Source organism: Oreochromis niloticus, linkage group LG23, assembly GCF_001858045.2.
Source record: "Oreochromis niloticus isolate F11D_XX linkage group LG23, O_niloticus_UMD_NMBU, whole genome shotgun sequence".
Lineage (NCBI taxonomy): Eukaryota > Metazoa > Chordata > Actinopteri > Cichliformes > Cichlidae > Oreochromis > Oreochromis niloticus.
In genome coordinates this window covers 20,970,434-20,992,769 of record NC_031986.2, presented here as the reverse complement: position 1 = coordinate 20,992,769, position 22,336 = coordinate 20,970,434, and the positions used below count along the sequence as shown (strand labels likewise).

At 40.8% G+C, this 22,336-nt stretch overlaps 1 protein-coding gene across 1 annotated transcript; it reads right to left on the bottom strand.

Annotated features, from left to right (window-relative positions):
• Window positions 1-1,620: 1,620 nt before the first annotated feature.
• Window positions 1,621-20,518, bottom strand: LOC100707060 (collagen alpha-2(V) chain). The gene is made up of 46 exons (XM_019352230.2): window positions 20,480-20,518; window positions 20,345-20,389; window positions 20,194-20,248; window positions 20,060-20,113; window positions 19,927-19,980; window positions 19,758-19,811; window positions 19,614-19,667; window positions 18,164-18,208; window positions 18,035-18,088; window positions 17,887-17,931; window positions 16,029-16,082; window positions 15,784-15,882; window positions 15,641-15,685; window positions 15,439-15,537; window positions 15,292-15,345; window positions 15,072-15,179; window positions 14,898-14,951; window positions 14,714-14,812; window positions 13,035-13,088; window positions 12,853-12,951; window positions 12,660-12,713; window positions 12,493-12,546; window positions 12,352-12,405; window positions 11,979-12,032; window positions 11,827-11,871; window positions 8,997-9,095; window positions 8,781-8,888; window positions 8,546-8,599; window positions 8,185-8,238; window positions 7,834-7,887; window positions 7,673-7,726; window positions 7,451-7,558; window positions 6,893-6,946; window positions 6,758-6,811; window positions 6,484-6,645; window positions 6,299-6,406; window positions 6,069-6,176; window positions 5,551-5,604; window positions 5,367-5,474; window positions 4,400-4,561; window positions 4,266-4,319; window positions 4,072-4,179; window positions 3,069-3,423; window positions 2,788-2,978; window positions 2,455-2,697; window positions 1,621-2,378 (listed from the first exon to the last, which is right to left on the bottom strand). Exons 3-46 carry the CDS (start codon window positions 20,194-20,196, stop codon window positions 2,232-2,234), a joined length of 3,828 nt encoding a protein of 1,275 aa, XP_019207775.1. The 5' UTR covers window positions 20,197-20,248; window positions 20,345-20,389; window positions 20,480-20,518; the 3' UTR covers window positions 1,621-2,231.
• Window positions 20,519-22,336: the final 1,818 nt, after the last annotated feature.

Sequence of the window (22,336 nt, the reverse complement as noted above, 5' to 3'; positions counted from 1 at the left end):
ACGCTATTATCTACAGGCAACCAGAAAATGTGCTAACAGCTAGTAACTCCCCACTCAAACCCAAGATGGCTGCCCCTCCCTGAGCCTTGTTCTGCTGGATGTTTCTTCCTGTTAAAAAGGAGTTTTTCCTTCCCACTGTCACCAAGTGCTTTCTCATAACTGGGTTTTTTATTGATGGGGTTTCCTCTATATTTTTGTAGTGTCTTTACAATACAAAGCACCATGTGGTGACTGCTGTTGTGATTTGGTGCTATAAGTAAAAGTGAATTGAAACGAATTGAATTGCAACCAATTTTACTCAGTGACAGCTGGTTGTTGACCAGTCTCCTGGCCGGCATGACTCAAGGGAGTAAATCAGAGATGAATAAAGGTATGCAAACGGAGAAACATAAATTTTGGGTTGTCAGATTGTCAGAAATGCACAGACTACATGCAGACCACAAGCTCTTACATGCATACTCAGTCCCTAAGTTTTAGCTCCTGCTTTAGCATGACAGGCAGGATAAAACCCACCAGTGACAGATACACACCATAGCCATTCTTGATATTTTAAGAAAATCAATTAAATGCAAATAAAAATGATCTTTATTTGCATATTTTAAGAATATGTATAAAAATATAAGATATAAGCTCATTGCAATGAGGTAATATGCTCAACGTGGTCTTAAAAAAGGTACAATGAATGAATAAGAGTAGTTCATGTCTTTTATTTGTGAAGCAGTGAGGGATTCATTTGTTAAATTACTCCTGCTGAATTTTACTTGCAGAAATAACGTACATCTAAGGTGCAATGTGGAAAGACTTGAGCGGCATTTACAGCAAAGGTTCTTTGCAGCAAACTGATGGAAACGTTTGCACAGCCACACTTGTCAATCTGGCTCGGTACAACTTTCCACACTTCAAATGAAAATAGTAGGGCCCGGCTAAAAATGACCACCTCGACAGATGTGCAGCGAGCTCGGGCAGCAGGAAATGGCGAGAGTGTCACGTCTTTCAGCAAGCGAGGAGAGGAGAGGTCGACCCAGAAACATATGCTGCCTGACCTTTGGCTTTTTCTTCCTGTGAGGACGCCTTCCCGCTCCCTCTCTCTCCGGCTGTCTTTTTTTGAAAAATGTTGTCATCGGAAAAATATTTAGTCAGATTAATAATTATACACTTATATTGGATTTGTAATTATTTTTTTTATATTTATATACTGGAGGATCTATAAAAAAAATCATCAGGATTTATTTACCCAAGCCACCTGGGTTGTTGTGCTCAGATGCTGAAATCTAAAGCACTGACTCCCTCTAGTGGTGAGATGGTGTTTTTCTTTTTAGTAGTAGTAAGGAGGGCCATGAGTGCCAAAACAAATTAACTAAATACACAAGCAATTCATTAAATGTAATTATTTAATTAAAATTGGAATTAAATAACTGTAACAAATGTTGTAAATGAAATAAATTGGTATTAATTATTAACATATTTAATTAATCATTTCCAGTTCAAATTAATTAAAATGGATTAATTATCTAATGATATATGTATTCATTTCATTTTGGCACTTGTGACCCTCCATAATTTCAAGCAAAATGAACGTTTATTCACCTTTTCTTGCTTTGGTTTTGAGGAGGAGCAGAGTCAGTCCAAAGAAAGACATTTTATTCAAACATCCATAGTCAACAATAAACAAATAATTTGTCATTTACAGTCATTCTTTGCATTTACAGTCGTGTTAAAAAGGAGATACAAATGGTTTCCGCTAAATGAGTTTCTGCACAAAACTTAATAATTTAGGTTCAAACATAATTTTCAATGAAAATTAATAACTACTGTTAACTCTCTCTGTCTCTCTCTCTCTGTCTGTCTCTCTATCCTGGCCTTTCGATGTGCATGTACTGAAAAAAAAAAGCCATAAAAATGAAAAGGTTTGAATGCTTTTATTCACTGTAAACCTTCACTTCTTATGTTAACTCGTCTGCAAAGACTTTTCCACAGTTCATGCAAGGTTACATTCCATCTAAACCGCAGAGAACTCGTGTAGAGTTCGGTGAATTTATCGAAGAGGTGAATAAATTATATCCTAGCAGTTTGCGAAGCTCTCGTTCGCTGTGCTTCAGCAACTTCTGTGAAACATCTGGCCTTCGTCTTTCTCCCAGAAAAAGAAGTCCCCCCTTCCCTGTCCTGTTTCCTATAATTCCTGATGATGATGTTACTCAGTTTCAGTCAACCCTGTGTTGGGGATTCTAGTTTTATGAGAAGCACACAGGGCCGATGTCCAGGCCAAACTCCTGATCAGCTTGTCCGATGTCCATGGGGGCCAAGTCCATGATAGGCAGCCTGGTTGAAGTTTGAGTCCTGTACTCAATCACCGTCCGACCCCATGCGTCACTTGATTTCTAAAGACAACCACAGAGACATCAGTCAGTGTATTTTCCAGGAAAAACAAATTTAGGCAATTTATCGAAGACTCACCGAGCAGCCATCCTCAATGACGGTATATCGTAGCCGGTTGGAGCCTTGGGCTCTCAGTTCTTGACCGTTGAAGGCTCTGAGGACCAGCGCTTTCTTCAGATTCCCACTGTTCTCGTCTTTGTAAGCAACGCTGTTCCTGCAGTGGTAGGTGATGTTCTGGTGCGACTCTTTGGACAAAAGCTGCAGCAACTTCAGCTGCACGGCCACCGCGTTTGGTTGTTCCTCCTTGTTGCCGTAGCGGAACTGAAATCACATGTCATATGAGAAGCTCAGTGATTTTTTTTAAGCAACTACACCATGCATGCTATTTCTAGAAAAGCATCCCCTTCTTACCCTGGTGCCACCATTCATGTCAGCCTCGAACCAGATGGGCTTGTTGTCATTGGGTGTTGATTTCGTCCACCAGGCTTTGCGGGGAATGTTGGGTGGGTTGGCAGAGATGCAGGTTTCACCAGTCTCCATATTGCAGAAGACCCTGATGGCATCTTTTACGCTTCCTTGGTTTGGATCAATCCAGTACTGACCTGTATGGGAAATACAAGCACCATCACTGAAACTGTAGAAAAATCCAAATCTAATAATCAGTAAATCGTCGAAGAAGTGCAGATCCTGACCGCTGCTTTTCTGTGGGTAGCAGTTCTTGATGTCCTGGCAGGTTTTTGCAGGGTTCATCTTGCTGCCGTCGGGACTGCGGAAGTTCTGCAGATTTCCACTGAGGCTCTTCAGCGTGGCATGGATGCCGGTGTCTGCCCGCAGTGTGGCCGAGTTCTTGTTGGGAAGGGCTTCATCTTTGTTGAACTCGGGAAGCAGAGGAGGTTCGGCGGCAAAAGCGTCCTCAATGAATTCCACGGCTTCAGGAATTCCTTGTGCTTCATAATCGACTAGGCCAGCAAAAAGGTCTTCGGAAAGCGAGGTGGGAGGTCCTGGGGGTCCTGGAGGGCCGGGGGGTCCTGGTTCACCAGTTGGGCCCTGAATAATGAGAATGATTAATGAGCTTTCTAGTTACTAACATATAAAGCTATTTTTGATCCAAAGAGGATGATCTACTATGACTTTGTACCTCCTGAAATTTTATTGAGTAGCTCTATTTGACTTCTAGCTTTAACTTTAGGTGTGAAGTATCACATTACCGTCCTAAAATATGCTTCATTATCCTGTGACGATGAAAATCCGTGCCTCGAGTTTTCAGCTAATATTTTCATGCTTTCGTTGAGAAATCACAGGCTAAAAGCAGCAAGTTTAAGCTCTGTCCAAAATGATGCTTTGTTTACAATGCAATTCAATTCAGTTTTATTTATATAGCTCCAAATCACATCTTTCCATCTTCGCAGTCGTGTCCCTGTGTCTGTCTGGCCTCCCTGTTTGTTCTGAACAAACAGCATTCACTGTAATTTTATCAGATGTATCCAATGTAATGCATGAACCAGAGAGAAAACCATTGTACAAGCACATAAATGTATTTTGTACTGATAAAATAAGTGTGGTAAAGTGCTCAAAGTCTGACTGCGGAGCGCAGAAATGTTCCTGGAATATGTCACAATGGAACTTGTTGTACACGCTGGTTTCATCTATACAGGGTAAAAAAAAAAATCACAGCTTCTTTCCCGCTTCTTTCACCTGTGCTCCGACGTCTCCACTGCTCCCTCTGCTTCCAGGAGGACCCATAGCTCCAGGGTGGCCAATGTTTCCTTCCTTACCTGGAGGACCGACCACTCCAGGAGGCCCCTGTGTGGATATGAGAAAAACATTTTCACAAGACGACAGGAAGAGAAATTATGTTTAGTTTTTTTGTGATTTTGATTATTGCTTACCCTCGGTCCACTTGGTCCAACAACTCCTATAGCTCCTGCATCTCCTGTGGCGCCCTAAAACACAAGGGAGTACATTTAAACTTCTAATTTCTTGTTTCCATGATGTAACCTTAATGCCCAAACATCTTTCTTACTTCTATTCCTGGCAGGCCTTGGAGCCCGGTGAATCCTCTGTGACCTTTCTGACCCCTCTCACCAGGCTCTCCAGCAGCTCCTTTGTCCCCCTGTGGTCCTTGAGGGCCAACTTTTCCCCGTATTCCTGGCTGTCCTTGGGGTCCAGGAGGGCCTCTTTCACCCTAAAGTCAAAAGAGACGTAACAGTTGTGGATTTAAAGATGTAGCTGGAGGTTTCCTGCTGCTGAACTTTAATCTGTTGCTTACTGTTAAAAAAAAGAGAATTAAAAAAAAATAAATTGGCTAAAAAATCTGATGGGAGATAACAGTGGGTACTTACAGTAAAATAAATAATAGACTTTTATTTTGAAAATCAGGAAAGGGACAAAGTGTCTCTGTTAGTGTCTGGGATTGTTGCCCATTACTATGTGTGTCCGTGTGAGAGTTGCTTTAAACTATGAATGGCAGCTGAGACACTGCAGCTGTGATGATTTGGCTTTAAACTGAGCTGGAATTACATATCTATCCAATACTGTATGGATAAATAAATAATTAACTCTCAACAGGATTACATTTGTGTACGTCCATTTCAAGGAGAGCCTTACAATCAGATTCAGCCATTTATCTGAAATGCAAGGGAAAACACATCAAAAGTATCCACCAATCAGGGACAGGAAGGAGATGACCAATCAGATGATGACATTTAAATAAGCCATAGCTCTTTAACTGTCAGTTGTTCACACCTTTGTCAGTTACACAGCTGTTAAAGCTGAAAGGCCTGATTTAGACTTCTGAGGGGAAGTTTTGTGGAGCCTACAGCGTACATGAGTGGCTGACATCATTATCAGTATTATAAGTACATGATAATTACCAAATGGCCGTGTCCTCATGTTTTAAATCTGGTACCATCCATGATTTTTTTTTTAAAAAGTTAGAAATTTAGACCTTCTAGTTTTGTAGTCCTGGTTGATCTGTTTGTTAAACTCACGTTTTCACCCATTTGACCTGGACTGCCTGTTATTCCCACTGGACCCTCAGTACCTGGAGACCCTGGACCACCAGCCAGACCCTCTGGGCCAGGATTGCCCCTGTCACCCTACAAACAGGCCAGAGATTAGACCACACCAAGCCTCTAAAACAAACACACAGATACATTATACATGTCATCTTACCCTTTCTCCAACTAGGCCGTCCTTACCAGGAGGCCCCTCAGCTCCAGCAATACCCTGAATAAACAAATGATATTAGAAACTTAAGATCTGAGAAAAACAAAAAAACAAAACAAGAAATTGTTCACTTATAATAAGAGGAAGGAAAAAACAGATCTGTGATATAAAAGGCTGAGTCGTCTACAAAGAATTGCATGGCACTATGATTTCCAGGTTTTTAGCTGAATGTGCTGATACTGAAAACAAATTTTATGTGCTGTTGTTGCTAAAGGCCACAAACCTGCAAGCCTGTAACTGACAGGTTAAAAGAAATGTGACAAAACTGCTGTCTTAATAAACTTTTAATAAGTTGGTGAATACTGAACAGTCAAAGAAATCTGCTTTTGAGCTACAGAAACATTCTAGTTATGTTTTCTAGACATAAACAGCACTTTCTGAGAGTCATTTTAGATTGAAGCCTTAAACCCCTTAAATGAAAGTCCTTCAAATTTGATTTATAAAGCTCCATCTCAAGGACAAACCTCGGGTCCGGGATCTCCTCTTGGCCCAGTGGCTCCTGGTAAACCGATACCCCCAGGAGGACCAGTGCTGCCCTGAGGTCCAGGTGCTCCTGCTTTTCCTGGTGGACCCTGAGGCACAAATAAACACAAACTTCCTCACCTAACTCTAACATGAATAATGGCACTGCTGAGGAGCAAGCTGCCTTTGTGAGCGATAACAATAAACAGGAAACATTAGCGGGAGCACTCACAGCAGGACCTGGCAGTCCCAGCAAGCCTCTCTCTCCTCTGACTCCGGGCTGGCCGACAATTCCTCGCTGCCCTGTGGCGCCAGCAGGTCCCGGAGGCCCATCAGGACCCTGACGGAGAAGCACCAGAGCTGATGAGCAACTGAAACATCTCTGAATTTGAACAACAACAGCAAACTTCATCTTACAGGAGGACCGTCCTCTCCAGAGTCTCCTTTCTCTCCAGTTCCGCCGGGTGGCCCTGGAGGTCCTTGCTCGCCTTGACGTCCCTGACCTCCATTCTCTCCTCGAATCCCGGAAGGACCCTGTTTTCCTGGAGCACCTATAGGCCCGTCTGCTCCAACTGCACCCTGAAATACAAACATAAAAGTGACTTAATAAAAGAAAACTGGATGTTTTTGTGCATCCCAGTTCATTTACACTATGTCAGGTCTTTAAGGTTTGTTTTTATAAGGAACTCACAAGAGGACCAGGTGGACCAACTCCTCCAGGCAATCCAGGAAAACCAGGGGAGCCCTGTGGGAAGGAGACAAGTGTTACCTATGTATATGTTCATCACTGAGTTTTGGAGAGCCTTGTCCGGGTCAAAATACTCACCGTTGGACCCTTTGTTCCTCTGCCACCTTTCAGCCCGGTCACACCAACAGGTCCCTAAAAAACACAGACACAGGACAATTTTTCACGCGACCCATCTACTTCCTGTCAAGTTACTCATTAAGAGAAACGGAAGTCAAATGTAGCTCTCAAAATAAGTAAAGCATAACCAGAGAGACTTTTTTCTCTCAGAATGTATGCCAATTAAATCCATATGCGTGGCAATCACCCTCATGGTCCAGTGACGCTTGCCTAAGAACAAATGCATGAGTGAAAACTTTCAAATAAATAAATAAATCCTTCAAAAAAGAGGGGTGGCTCCTTCACATTGTTGTAAAAATGTGTTGAATAAGAGCTATTTTTCATTTTCATATTCATTAAGATTTTTATTAGAGCCACAGTGAGCCACTGATACTGAATATATGTGCACTGCTTTTGTACTTTTCAGACTGGTGCATGTAAAACTAAAACTTTGTGATTAACCCTGCTTCACAGAAACTGTAAACCCACATTAATAAGGATTGTTTCAGTTTTTATAGATTAAAACATTTGACAGCATACCTGTTCTCCTGGTTTTCCAGCCACGCCCTGAGGTCCAGGTGATCCTGCTTCTCCCTTCAGACCTGGCTCACCTGTTTCACCTTTGACCCCAGGCTGACCATCAGGACCCTGGGAAAGAAAAAAACAGTAGCTAGAGATGAATCTCTCTTCAGTTAACTTCTAGTTTATTATTCTGTTTATCCTTCGGTGGTTTTGTGGGTCACACTGTAGCAGGCCACTTACAGGAGGTCCAGGGAAGCCAGCAGCACCAGTCGGACCAGGCTCACCAGTAGATCCCTGTGGACATGGTCACACATACCAATACACACAATCAAGATGAAATTAAAGCATTGAAAAAAGTGGATATCAGCTCAAATAAATGTAAAATAAAATATTGTGCTGACAGCGATTCCTCTTGTTCCTCTGCGCCCTGTTGGTCCCGATGGGCCGGTTTCACCCTGAAATGAAATATTGTAAATATCTATAAAAAAATACATAACCAGTATTTTTTAACAAGAGTTTATTTACATAAATACAAAGCCCTTAAAGCCCTCTAACAATATATTTTTTATCTAATGTTCACAAGTTATCATAAAATCATCACAAAATCACCCTACGGGACTTGAAGGGCTCTAAATCAGTTTTACAGAAACAGTGTAGGGTCACTGTTAATCATCTTGCAGCTGTGCTTTATGATAAATCATTAAACTGAAACAAACACATTTCTGTGCTGAAAAACAGGCTTTTATGCTTACCTTCACTCCGTTTGGTCCACTGGGACCAGCAGGTCCAATGGGACCAGGAAGCCCCTGGTGCAATGACATGAGGAAATGTATTAGACATAATTTAGACCTATATTAGCCTTTGCAGGCTGCAGGTAGTGACCTTTTTTTTTTTAGTTTCATTAGTAGACTGTGATTTCATATGTTGTTTTTCACATTAACAGTCTTGATTTTGTCTTTTCACAGTGGACTTGGAGAGAAATCACCAAGTAAACCAGCAGAATTTTGAGGGATTTATATTTGGATTTAATCACAAACTTGCTTCAGGTGAAGTGAAATATTTCGACACACATTTTTTTCATCTGCAGTAAGGATCACGGTCATGGTGACTCACCCTCGCTCCATCAGCCCCCGCCTTTCCTTCTGGTCCTTTTTCTCCAGTAGCGCCCTGTTAGAACAAATCAGGTTCACTTAATGGTTTCTTAGTTTTCCCTCCTTTGGTTCTGATGATCCCCAATATCGCGAGGTCTCACAGTGGCTTACATTTTGCTCCTCTTACAGTCTTGCTATTGGTAAAACTACTGTCTTTTTCTTTGGAGATGATGTAATGAATGTATTCTTTAACTTACAGCATCTCCCTTCGGGCCTGAAGGTCCGGGTATGCCTCTTTCTCCTGGGATCCCCTGAAGTCCTGGACCTCCTGGCTCTCCAGCAGCACCCTTGGATCCAGGGCTACCCTAAAATGTGCAAAGTAAGCAGCGGGGCTTGTTATAAACAATATAAAGCAAGCAACGAGTCTTTTTGTTGTTCAGGATTAAGCATCAGTAGTTTTATGGTTACCATACCTTTGGCCCATCTGGTCCGGGTGCACCTGGACTACCTTTGGGTCCCTGCAGCCCATTGGGCCCAGTTTCACCTCTTTCTCCTGGGGAACCTCTCTCTCCCTGCAAGAACAACCAAAAGATAAGTTTACACATTTATTTCTTATTGGAGGGGTGTCACACATATGGGGCCCAGAAATGGCCCCTGGAACGACTCCTGAGACTGATCCCAGGGATTAAATGTGCAGTTAAACTCCTTTGTACTGACAGAAAGGGGAGTTTCACTGGATGAGGCCTCTTAAGCTCAGACTGGGCTGTATGTGGCCCAAGATGTGCAAAATTAGTTTGACGACCCTATCCCTACTGCACAGAACAAAAAAAGTATGTGTAAGGTTAGCGATAACCGCTGAGGCTAAAAAATCAAGAAGGAACTTGCAGTTTCACAAATGGCCACTAGAGGCTTGTTCCAAATTTAGTCAAAGCCCAGAGAGTCGCATGTTAAAAGGTTCAGCTTTAACCATATGAACAAATTGACCAATAAAACTCCACCTCCAACCTAAAGAAACAACTGGAATGTTCTTTTTTAAAAACTAACATTAGCCTACTGCAACTGCCTTGTTTTAGTTGTGGTAGCTACCTGGGTTATGTGCCACTTCATTATCTTTGATGTACTATTGCTGTGTGATTTATTACTATTACTGAAGGCTGCGTTACAACCTGCTAGCTGCAAATAATCATGTGCAGTTCTGAAAGCAGACAGAAAGAAAATATATTAGTGATACAGAAATAGTTTTCTATTCGAGCTCACTGCAAAAAGCGCAGCCTTACCTAATGTCCACCCTACTGTTACTCATTTTATATTAAGATTTAAAAATCTAGTTGGTATTGCTTTCAGAACAGCACATGATTATTTGCAGCTAGCAGGTTGTTAATTCTATCCATCAAGTCTAACAGTCTGCAGTGAACTAACCTCAGCTAACGCCAGCTAACAATGTTAGCTCATTTGCGAGTAGCCTTCAGTAATAGTAATAAATCACACAGCAATAGTACAGTCATGTAGTTGTAAAAAGCATGACAATATATCAAGTAATCCAAAGTATTCCGAATACGTTACTCACATTAAGTAACTTAACGGAATACGTTACAAATTATATTTTGGGCCATGTATTCTGTAATCTGTAGCGGAATACATTTTAAAAGTAACCTTCCCAACACTGGATGTGCTTGGTGCTAATGTGATACCCACTAATGTGTGATCACATTTATGTGAATTAATTTAAGTAATTTTACTTTCAATGTAAGTGATATTTCCATTTTGGAGTGCCCTAAATAACTACAGTAATTTTAACAGGAAACTTGGTAACTACTCTGGGATATTTGTAGCGGACGCTCCATTTTTGTACCAGTAGGTGGCAGTGTGAGACCATGGTTTGGCCTGTTGTTAGCAGCCTGAAGCGCATGCTCCGCGCTGTTTTCTCATAATGGCGGAGTATTCAAGAACTGCAAGCCACGTCTCCTTGTCTGATCATTTCTTTCCTGTTTACAGGTTCGTATCGTGCCCGAAATAGAATATAATAGCAATCACATCCATTATATAGCATAGATTAACCATTACGGTTGGAAACTGAAAGCGAACAGAAAGTGTAGCACAGTAAATTAGACTTTTGTAAGTATTTGTTTACAGCTTTAGCAGTATGCTATGGTTAGCATGTTAGTTTGGGTCACACACCTCCTTATGCTCTGTGATGTTAGTGATCGGCTCCACCGTTATTCTGTATTGTTTTAGTCCCTTGTTTTCTGCCATAAAGTGTTTCCGTGAATTCAGTGCACATGTCAAGATGGTGCTGATGACGCCATTCTTTCAAACTATATGAGATTTATAGATTTGTCTTGTTGGGATTCATTTTGAACAAAGTCTTACATGGATATTGGTCATGTTGATGACGTTGGAATGTGTTAGTTCCCTTTTTGTCTAATTGGTAACAGAACACATATGAAGAATGTGTGAGCTATGCTTAGGAATAAGTAAATACACAGTTGTAATACTGTAAAAGTAATAAAAGGAGTGCATAATTGTGAATTTGAATAAATAATGGCGGAGTATTCAAGAACTGCAAGCCATGTCTCCCTGTCTGATCATTTCTTTCCTGTTTACAGGACACATATATAGCTGTCTACAGGCGCTGCCACCTGGTACCTGTAACACTCACGTGCGACAGTTTTCCAATTTCATTGTACTATCATACTAAGCATGACTGTGCAATGACAATAAAGAGTTATGTTTATAAGTTATCTTAAATAAATCTGTTTTGCTGCATCTAGAAGTTTTGACATTTTAGGAAATATGAACAAGTAAAAAAAAAGATTTTGGATTAGCTGATTAAGCACATATAATAATAACCGAAGATGCATCTTTTAAATAAGTTAATCCCATATTATAAAATTTTAGGATATATTTCTGTTTATGTTCTAAAAATCCTTTCAGACTGGTTACCAGATCAAACCTTTTTACAACTTTTGACAGTGGTTTAGATTTCAAGAAGAAACTCAACTACTAAATCATCAATAAGTTATAAAACTAATGCTTGTTTTCTATTTTAGATCCTTAACTCTTACAGCTCATCATCATTAGCTGGAAACAAGTTCAACTGAAAAGAAAAGTCAAATTTAACAATCATCAGACGATCAAAATGAATCAATGAAAACACAAAGGGATGCACCGAAATTCTCACTCATGTGATGATTAGAGCTATGGGTGGGTTACAGAAAATGTTCATGTTTCAAGCTGGACTGTGATGATCTGAAGTTTCAGAACTGAGCAATAGAAAAGTTGAAATTGGACTAACGGACTTACTCTTGGTCCTGTAGCGCCAACTTCACCAATCTCTCCTGCAAGACCCTACAAAGAAAACAAAAACATTAAGCAGACTTTACATGCTGTAGTCACTGCACGATTTATATTATGTGGGTTAATTTGAAAAATATTTTAAAATACCCAAGTCATACCTTGTCACCTGGCTTTCCTGACTCTCCAGGTGGGCCTGGTGTTCCAGGCAAACCCTAAAAACGCCACAAACAGTTTTTATTTTATTTGATAATCATAAAAACAATAGACAAGAACTTCTTGTAACTGTGACTTTAATCGTGGCCAATCTCCTTTGTTACCTGGTTAAATAAATAACAAATAAATAAATAAAATAAAGAATTAAAAGTGAGACTGAGCTCCAGTGATAGGAGCTAAATGTTTGCGTTATGGGATGGTAAATGGCCTGTATTTATATAGCGCCTTTATGGTCCCTAAGGACCCCAAAGCACTTTACATATCCAGTCATTCACCCATTCACACACACATTCATACACTGATGAAGATGAAGAGTACCTGGAAGCCAAACACTCCCTGAGATCCCTGCTCTCCTCTCTTCCCTGCAGGACCCTGCAGGACAAACAAACACATTATATTAAAAACATAACTGTTTACATTATTAATAATGAGAAACTCTCAGCTGAGACGGATGCTTACAGCTGGGCCAGGTGGACCAGCGGCGCCTCTCTCTCCATCTTTTCCATTTGGTCCCTAGAGGATAGTAAAGAGCAGCATTTATCAGCATGTTTGTGCTTGAGATGAAGAGCGTGAAGCCTCAGCAGGAAGTATGAACTGTATTTATATCAGCTGTGGATTTAACTTGCCCTTTGACCTGGAGCTCCTGGACTTCCAGCTTCTCCAGCCTTCCCAGCGTCACCCTGAAAAACAACAGGGACCATCAATCAGCATATTTTGTGTTATTATGGAGCTTTTTTGCATTTATTACCACAAATGTATTCATCTGGCTTCGCTTATTAGGCTTATCTAGCCGCTAATGTCACACTCATTCGTACTGACTAGGAAGCCCTTTGGTCCCGGCAGGCCCATCGGTCCAGCTGGGCCTCTGTTTCCAGTTGAACCGGCTGGGCCTTGTTTGCCGTCATCTCCAGCGGATCCCTGAGAAGACAGGAACACATTTACTGCTGAGCATGCATGTGCAAATCTACAAGTGGTGAAAGTTAATGTATTTGATTACATACCACCGGTCCTTGCTTCCCCTCTGCTCCCTGGGCACCTATGAGACCTGTGAGACCCTGTGAAGTAACACAAACAAGTCTTTTAAATGCTGAATGAAACAAGAATTTCTGGTTAAGTTCAGGTGAGTTTGAATTTGCAAACTGAGTACTATATTTTAATAAAGCAGACTTCAAATTTGTGATTGATAGCATAAGCTCATCAGAAAAAGGTTACTGAAGTCATAGTAGAATAATTTCTTTCATACATGTTTACGTAACTTGACTTATTTTTTAAGTAGAACAGTCGCTCTCCAGTGGTCATAAGTAGGAATGCAGGTTTAAGGCTGCAAGGCTACATATATTTTATATGCAGTTTTTTATATGCATTATAAAGACACTTCTTGTCACTAGCTAATTCTGCTATTCATGTTTATTTAAATACCAACTAGGAATCGCTCTTGTAGATTGCAGTTTAAAACAGATTATGGCTATAAAATTCATGCACATGCAAGTTTCTCAAGGATAATTTAATGAAGATGCAACATCTAAAGACCAACAAATTTCAGATGAACTTTAAGTCAGTTTGCTGTTGAACCAGCATGCAGTGCAGCAATCTGAATAGATGAATCTGTGCATTCCCTGACCAGTTGGCAAGCAGTTGCTGGAGTTTTGAACTTTGAACCATAATAAATGATAATAAAGTGCCATAATAAACATTAATAAACAGAATAAATATGGATCACAAATGAAATTTTGGGTCATATAAAACAGAATCAAGAGGCAGTATAGAATAAAATGCGACTATTAGAGCAGAATAAAATCTTGTGCCTAATAAAAACTTAAAAGCAGTTCGCACTCTGAAATCACAAGTTCTGGTTTAGCATTCTGTGATAAAGAAGATGCTGTGAGAAGGTTGAGAAGGATCAGTCATGATGCTGGGACCTCTGCTTTTGAAGGATTTGAAGGATTTCATGGCTCCTGAGGTCAGAAGTCTTTACTCAGAAGTCTTTACCTCAAAGAGTAAAAGGTGCCGAGGTAGGTATCTGGTAAGGCGGGGTCATTAAGGTCTAAGTGTACAGTGGGCCTGTTATCGGCAAAATGATTTGACAATTCTTTCCTGCTACCATGATGTCGAGGAGCAGTTGGGAAACACTTGCTAACTGCTCCTAGACATTGACCTTCAACGTAAACGTTTTGCTTTATTGCTGCAGCCAACACATTTCTGAAAGCTCAAGTTTTACTTTGAAAGTCAAGTTTCTACTTATCCAGGTTGTGCTGCAACTTTTTCAAGTTTCACTATGACTCAAAGAATAGTTATCATATGTTTGCAGACAATTCGATTCCTTCCATGTAAATAACAGGCAACCTGCTAACAACCAACCAGCACTGAATACCTCTTTGCAACCAATATTTTCAATTATTATTACCAATATAATTCTGGAATACACATTTTTCACTGCGACTGGAGATTTTCAGGTATTCACTGACTGGTTTCTATGCTGCCATGACTTTGGCTTTTCAGCTTCACAGCAAATGTCATCAACCTGCAGCAACCACTTGCCAACCACTCAGAAGAGAATCATTTCCCTCGTGAGCAGAGGTTGTCAGACGCTCACTTTTATATACAAAATCCTGCAAACATTGAGCAAAAGGATGAAATAAACCTTCTACTCTAGGCAATGAATTACAACATGTGACTTTACCCGAGCTCCTGTCAAGCCCGATTCTCCGTTGCGTCCTGGATCTCCAGATAAACCTTTGGCGCCTGAAGATCCTGGCAGCCCTCTCTCGCCCTGGGCTCCCTGTTCAGAGAAAGTGTGAAATATTCAAAAATCACAGAAATGAATGTGACGAAGCTGATGGCGAATTAGAGTCATAAATACTCACCTTTGGACCTGGTAAACCGTCAGCACCAGGGAAACCCCTATTTCCTGGTGGTCCCTATAACAAAGAAAAGAAAGCTTTAGTCTGTCTTGTTTGCAGGGTGTAGTTTCGAGTTAAAAAGGAATACATTAAATATATTACACATGACCGGACTGTGAATATTCTTGATGGACTCACTGTCTCTCCTGGGGGTCCTGGAGGCCCGATGGATCCAGCATCACCTCGGGGTCCACGCTTTCCATCTTCTCCCATGGGGCCTAAGGGACCTGGTGCACCATGGTCACCCTAACATAAATTCATACCCACTGAATCAGTTGACAAATCATTAACCTAACCACCAAAATAACATCAAAGATGAACGTTTAGGGTCTTTATTTTGGGGTAGTTTTGGTCTTACTCGCTCTCCCTTCACTCCAGCCTCTCCCTTGAATCCAGGAGCTCCAACATCACCCTGAAGAAGAGTTTAAAACAGATATTTTAAGATAGAGAAATGAAGACTCACATGACAGGGAGAGAGAAAATTAAATAAAATGAGAGCTCATACCAGTTGGCCTTTTGCTCCAAGAGCTCCTGTTGAACCCTGGGGGCCGGGGGGGCCGGGGGGACCAACCATACCAGGTGGACCCTGGAGACCGGCTATACCCTGGTGAGGTGACAGAGCAGCAATAGATTAAATAAAGACCTTTATTGTAACACATTTGTAGACAAATATCAGCTGGTTAAAGAGCTTTGCCGCAATCACTTACCGCTGAGCCGCGGGGACCCGGAGCTCCATCCTGTCCTGATGCGCCCTGTTCGAAAACAAACATATTAACTGGGAATGGTGGTAATGTGAGGCCAGAATGGGTCTAGAGCTATTTTAGCAACAAGAATGATAAAAGTACAACACCTGCTGTCCGATGGGTCCAGGTGGCCCGACACGCCCAACGTCGCCCCTTGGCCCCTGCTGTCCCGGACTTCCTCTGACCCCTGTTGGTCCCGCTTCACCCTACACCAGCAGGTACATTCAGGAAATATTAAAAGACGTCTCGGGTGACTTCAACGACTCAGAAACATCTGTCACTTAGATACTAATCGAAGTGTGTCTGAGAATGAAAACAGACTCCTTACAATTCAAGAGTCAAATAATCTCACCTTCATTCCAGGGCTACCGGGAAATCCTGGTATACCGGGGATTCCTATTGGCCCCTGTGGTTAGAGGAGAGTATGTTTAATATTTAAGAAAAATCTAATCTGATATTTTGTTGACAATCTGGGTAAATGGCGCTTCAAAAATAAACAAATGGGCTACTAAGAACAACTAGAGGATAAAATGTAGTTGTCGTGGGATTTTTTTGTGTTGTGTGTTGGTTTCTGTTTGGTTTTCATTGTTGTTCTAGCAGCTAAAGTTTTATTTTTTGCTGTACTGCAGTCACACTGAGGAAAACAGTGGTTGGAGACCGCAGAACAACCAAAATTATTATGACCGAGTGCAATGAAGCTGTGAGTTTTTTGCTGGTTCAAAGACAGGGACTGGGTCTGTGAGAGCCCAGGTAAGTAACTCTGAGTTTCCTGTTACAGATAGGCTGATTCGATTAAGCTCAATCAACTCCAACTATCCAACATTTACCATGGCAACAGGTAAAAAACTAGCGGGACCTCCATTTTAATCCAGTGGAGCAAGAAATAAGAATAAAAACACATCCCCAAGTTAATTCTTCCTAAACGGATACAGCTGGATGTCAATAAAATTTTGCTTCTAATTACTATTATTCAGACTCTGTCCACATGTACACCGGTGTTTTTCCCACTCATCTTGATGTTTTTTTCCATAGGTAAATGGGGTTTAGGTCACTGAAAACTGAGCTTCTTAAAAAAAAACTATGTGCTCATGTGTGGACCAACAAAATAGATTTTGTCTCACAACAAAGTTTGCACCGTGTTATTGTTTGTTGGCTCCTGATAGGTTAACACTTCTTGGGCTATATCGCCACCTGTTGGTTTGCCATGCTCTTGACAGGGCATGACAATTTTTAATTTGGATATTTTTTCCAAACATGGTCTCAACTTTAAGCTGACGGGGACGAAATGACTGAAGATGAAAACATCGAGAAATGCTGTCAGAACACATTCAGACTTAATTTTCTCAATTTTCATTTAAATATTCAGGTTAATGTGAACAAGATTACAACATGACAAATATTAGCCACTGATTAGTGCTTTATAATAAATGGACTGGTTCTTATATAGTGCTGTTCTACTCTACCTGAGCACTCAAAGCACTTTATACAACTTGCCAACTACCCATTCACACCCACTCACACAAGCACTTTTTCTACATAAATGTCCTCTATCTTTGAGGTTAGTATCTTGCCCAAGGATATCTGGCATCCAGACCAGAGCAGCCAGGGATCGAACCACCAACCCGATGTGTTCACTTTTAACAACAAACATTTAATTTAAGTACAGCATTTTATTTTAACTTTGTTGATTTGATTTGAGGATTTATATTTAACGTTAAACACCACATATGGCTGTAAATGTGGTAATAAAAAATGTGCAGTTTAAAATGGGAGCCCCTTACCAAACAGATTAATTAATAATAAACCCACATCATCCATTGATTGAGTTTCTATCCTTTCATTGACTTATTATATATTATTATTATATATCATCCTGCGATTGGAAACAGCAACAGTATTTTTCTACTAAACCAATTAAATTAACTAACCTTAAGTATTTTTTAAAATAATGAGTAATATCATATATCCAGTATTTTGTCCTACGTGGTTTTTGTTCAATCAAAACATGCAAATTAAAGATATTAACTTCTGCTTTCAAATCACAAGGGAGATTTTTCTCTATTTTCTGATGTGCTAGACACTAAAACAAGAAGCATGTTAGAGGATTAAAATTATATTTTTATGTTTTTAAATAATCTCAGAGTCTGAACAGAGGTGTGTCCCTCGGTGTGGTCAGAAGTTTTGGAAAAAGTAGATCTAGTAGATCTTACCAGAGGACCTGGTTTACCAACATGGCCGGGTGTGCCACGTTTACCCTAAGAGAAAAAAACAGTTTAAGATAAATAACTTAATGTGGAAACATCTCTTTGCATTTTTTTGTCCTTTTCTTGTCATGTGGCTCAATTATTTGTCTCATACCACAGGGCCGGTCGTTCCGGCTCGGCCTCTTTCTCCCTGCATCCCAGGTGGTCCCTGAAACCAAAGATGGAGTCAGTATCTCTGCAGTAGACTAATATTCTCTCTTTTTAACTGTGTTTTTTAACTTACCACTGGACCAGGAGCTCCCATTGCACCAGGAGTACCAGAAGCACCCTGCAAAGCATAGAAACCGAGCAGTTATGCACAGATTGTGCAGCACATATGACTGAGACACCTTTCAAACGTGGAAACAAGTGATGAAATTTCTGTTTGGAGTTTGAGTTTGGAGTTAATTTAAAAATCCTGTTTTCAAAGATCAGGTTTACGTGTCTCATTTTCTTTGTCTCATTCTGAAACTAAAACATGAGATAAATGCAATGACGTGTTTGTTATAACAATGTTATGTAAAATAGTGTGATTCCAGTTCAGCTGCTTGTAGTAGAGGTAACAACAATTCACGCAATTTAAATAGATTAGTGTTCTCCTTATCCATACTGACTGTTTTTTCTCTAGTTTAGCCTTTTTTGTGTGTGTTCTTGACACTGCTGCGTGTACCAGAGATGGGCCGTTACACAAGTGAGGAGAGTTTGGTGGGGCTGTAGAAGGACAGAGCATCGAGCAGGAGGAAAGATATCCACTCCTTTGTGCAAAGAGGAACAGGAGGAGCATCACATGTGCCCCACAAAATAACCCACATCGGGCTATTTGTGCATGTTTCTGACAAAATGTGTCAGGAACAGACTTCAAGAGGGTGGCATGAGGTCAAAGAGTCCATTGATGTTACGTAACCCTCATGGCACATGCTTAGGTCCCACTAAAGGATGTTGGGATCTCATGCTAGGTCCCAACATCCTTTAATGTGCAATCACAGCCCAACGCTGTGCAGCAACAACAGAACTCGCAGGGCCATCACTCTTCACTGATATGAGCAGGTGTGTCAGACGTATCAGAATCATTGGCAAATGTTATACTTTATTTTTGACAAGTACAGGTCACCAGCAGCGGGCCTGCCAATTCTGCTGTTCTGAGACGAACACCAATCAGGCTGCACAATGGCTCAGGATGGTTTCTGCTTCCTAACTGGAAAAACTGACTTCCATAAAGTTTAACCTCCCTCACAGAACAGAACATTGGTCATACGTGTCCAAGCTGCTCTTTGCTTCAAGGGGTCAATGGTAATTTCATCTACTCAGGTCAACATCTTTTTACCACCTTGATAGCACGAAGATGCATACAAGCATACATCTGGGCATTTAACACTAATCCAGTGCCAAATGTGTGCCGTGTGATTCAGTGAATTTGATATATTTACACACATTAGGGCCACTTTAGCCTCTTTGTTTCATCTCTCAGGTGATTGAGATGCAGCTGTCTAACTAAAAGTGTCCCTGTTTAAAGCTAAAGCACATAGACATTTACTCTCACTGGAATCACCAGCTAACCTCACGAGCTTGTATTTGGACACCATCGAACTATTAAATTGTTTTTTTTATATAATTTAAAGCAACTGCACTGAATTGTTCCTTTAAGACTTAAACTATAATTCCTACTATTTTCTTCAAAAGTGAAAGTTAGCTACCTTCGCTCCAGCTGCTCCAGTCTCGCCTCTTGGTCCAAGAAGTCCACTGTGTCCCTGTTGTAGAGGTTTAAATTCACAGACTGGTTAGTTCTTGATATTTCACACATGAAAACTAGCGAGTAATAATAAGGAAAAAGGACTTACTTTGTGCCCTCTCAGTCCTGGATTACCTGGAAGTCCCGGGAATCCTCTTGCACCCTGTATTTAAACGTAATCACATTATTCACTGTCTGTCAGATTACAGTAGGTTATTGTATCACTATTATCATGACAATAGTAGGATTAAATATTTTTTGGCATGACGACTGGTTACCGCTGATCCTGGATATCCTGGTTCTCCGGTTGCTCCTGCAGGTCCGGGTTGTCCCTGGAAAAGACCATCAGGTGGTTATGGAATAATTACAGATAAAAGAAGAATCCTCATCAGTATCTGTTACATGACTCACATCAAGTCCAGGTTTTCCTGGTGGTCCATCAGGTCCTCGATGACCCGGCTCCCCCTGCAGACACACACACGTACAGTCACATTTAAATTTCACTCTTTAACATGAATGAATCCAAGATGAAGAAACAACTGTACCATTGGTCCCTGGATCTCCAGCTTCTCCAGGAATTCCTTGACCACCAGCAGGACCCTGAGCAGGAAAATTAAAGGTCACATTTTTAGGCCCACTTCCTACAAAGTAAAACTAATATTTGGCTCTAAAACTTCATCAGAGATAAACACTCACTGGTGGTCCAGGTGGTCCTGGAAGTCCTCGTGATCCTGCTTCACCCTGAAATGGCAAATGATTATGCACTGCAGTTTAAACTCTTCAAGCTTCTGGACTTTGCATATGTAAAATATGCAGTTTAAAAGCGCTCACCCTGGATCCTGTTAGCATCGCAGATGGACCCGACTTCTCGCTAAAACCCGAAGCCATCTGTGTCACCAGGTTACCCTATCAGGAAGAGATTGATCCAAAATTAATCATTCATGGAGAAAATTTGATTTGTTTGGTTTTTTTCTTATGAAATTTGCATTAACTAATTAAAAGAAGTTGGTGAACAGCTCACCCCAGGGTGCGAGGGATGCCCAGGTGGTCCCGGTTCTCCTGGATTTCCTGGTATACCGGGCTCGCCATCAAATCCTGGAGGCCCTGGGAAACCCTGCAATTTGCATGGGTTAATGAGTGGCACACAGAAGGTACTGACTGGTTACATGACCAGAAGCTTAATTCTGACATTTTGTTTGCAGTTTATGATTTTACTACAGTTATCCACGTGTGAATAATGTGTAAATGTCAACGAGAGGGTGTGTTATAAGATTCGTTGCATCTACTTGAGCATTTTGAGGGCCTTGAGGTGCTTAATGCACCTTTATACTTCCTGTCCACCACATTTCAGAGGGTAAATAATTTACCTCATACTCCACAGCTTTAGATACTTTTAACTATATAAAACTTAAAAAAGGAACAATTATTCTTGTCCTTCATTTCTGTTCTGTACATAAAGAAGAAAGTATGCCCTCTAAGTTTTTAGGTAACTGGTCGTTAGCAGGTTCTATAATTATTTAAATACAACCTCAGATGAACAACAACATATGAAATATTACACCATGTTTATATTTATTTAACAAAAACTAACCACGATGCAGAAGCAGTGTGAAAAACTAAGAACACCCCAGCGTTCAGTAGCTGCGAGCTACTGAACGCTGTTAGTAGCAACAACTTGACAAAATTATTTTCTGTGGGGCTTTATCAGTCTCTCACACTGTGGTGGAGTATCGGTCCACGCTTGAGATTTTCATTGAGATTTTCATTGTTCGTTTATGCACAGCTCTCTTAAGGTCCCATCACAGTATTTTAACTGGATTGAGGTCTGGACGTGGACTGGACCATTGCAGCACTTTGATTCTTTTCTTTTTCACTCATTCTATTGTAGATTTGCTGCTGTGCTGTTAAGGTCAAGCTTTATCTGTCTTTTGTGGCTTGCTCAGATGCAGCTTTGCAAACCTAAACTGTGCTGGCATGTTGTTGTTTTTTCAGAGAGAAGAGGCGTTTTCCTGGAAACCTCTCCAAACAACCTATAACAGAGGCCTACAGAGTCTGACATGTAGCTCTTGGGTTGTTGCTTCATTTTTGAACCTGCTAAGGATCTGATGACTTTTATTACATCCTGATAAGCAAAACACTGCAATACAACAGATTTTTAGTTATGTTTTGTTTAAATTAAACTATCCAGCAATTAAACATTAACTGTGATAGTATAACAGTTACAGGAGCAATTTTCTTTCATCGTGGACCTCACCTATTAACTTATAGGTCCACTAGTTCCCTGTGTATTGGTTTCAACTTACCCGTCTGCCTTTAAAGCCTCTTGGTCCAGGGCTTCCCTGAGCCCCTGGAGGACCCTGAGCAAAGAGAACAAGCCATAAGAGCATTGAAACATAGGTCACTGTCTAATTACTGGAATAATCATGCAGTGAAATTTGTATACATGAAAGCATTTGTCCAGGTAATTGTATTAACAAATGCTGGTATTACATTTTGCTGCCCTCTACTGTGACTCCAGTTATCATGTGTAATACTATGACAGCAAACAGAAAGATAACAAGGACAGAGAGGGGGATGAAAGAAAGAAAAAAGCTCACCGAGGGTCCTGAAGGTCCAGGAATCCCCACCACCTTCACAACACAAGAAGAATTAAGTTCATTAAATGAATTATTAAGACCTCCATCTAGG

Excerpts from the sequence above, each read along its gene's own strand:
- LOC100707060 (XM_019352230.2), bottom strand. Across the intron at positions 12,033-12,351 it reads AGGGAGTGTTTGGCTTCCAG|GGTTTGCCTGGAACACCAGG; the intron begins GTACTCTTCATC and ends TGGCGTTTTTAG. Across the intron at positions 5,605-6,068 it reads GAGGAGATCCCGGACCCGAG|GGTATTGCTGGAGCTGAGGG; the intron begins GTTTGTCCTTGA and ends TTGTTTATTCAG.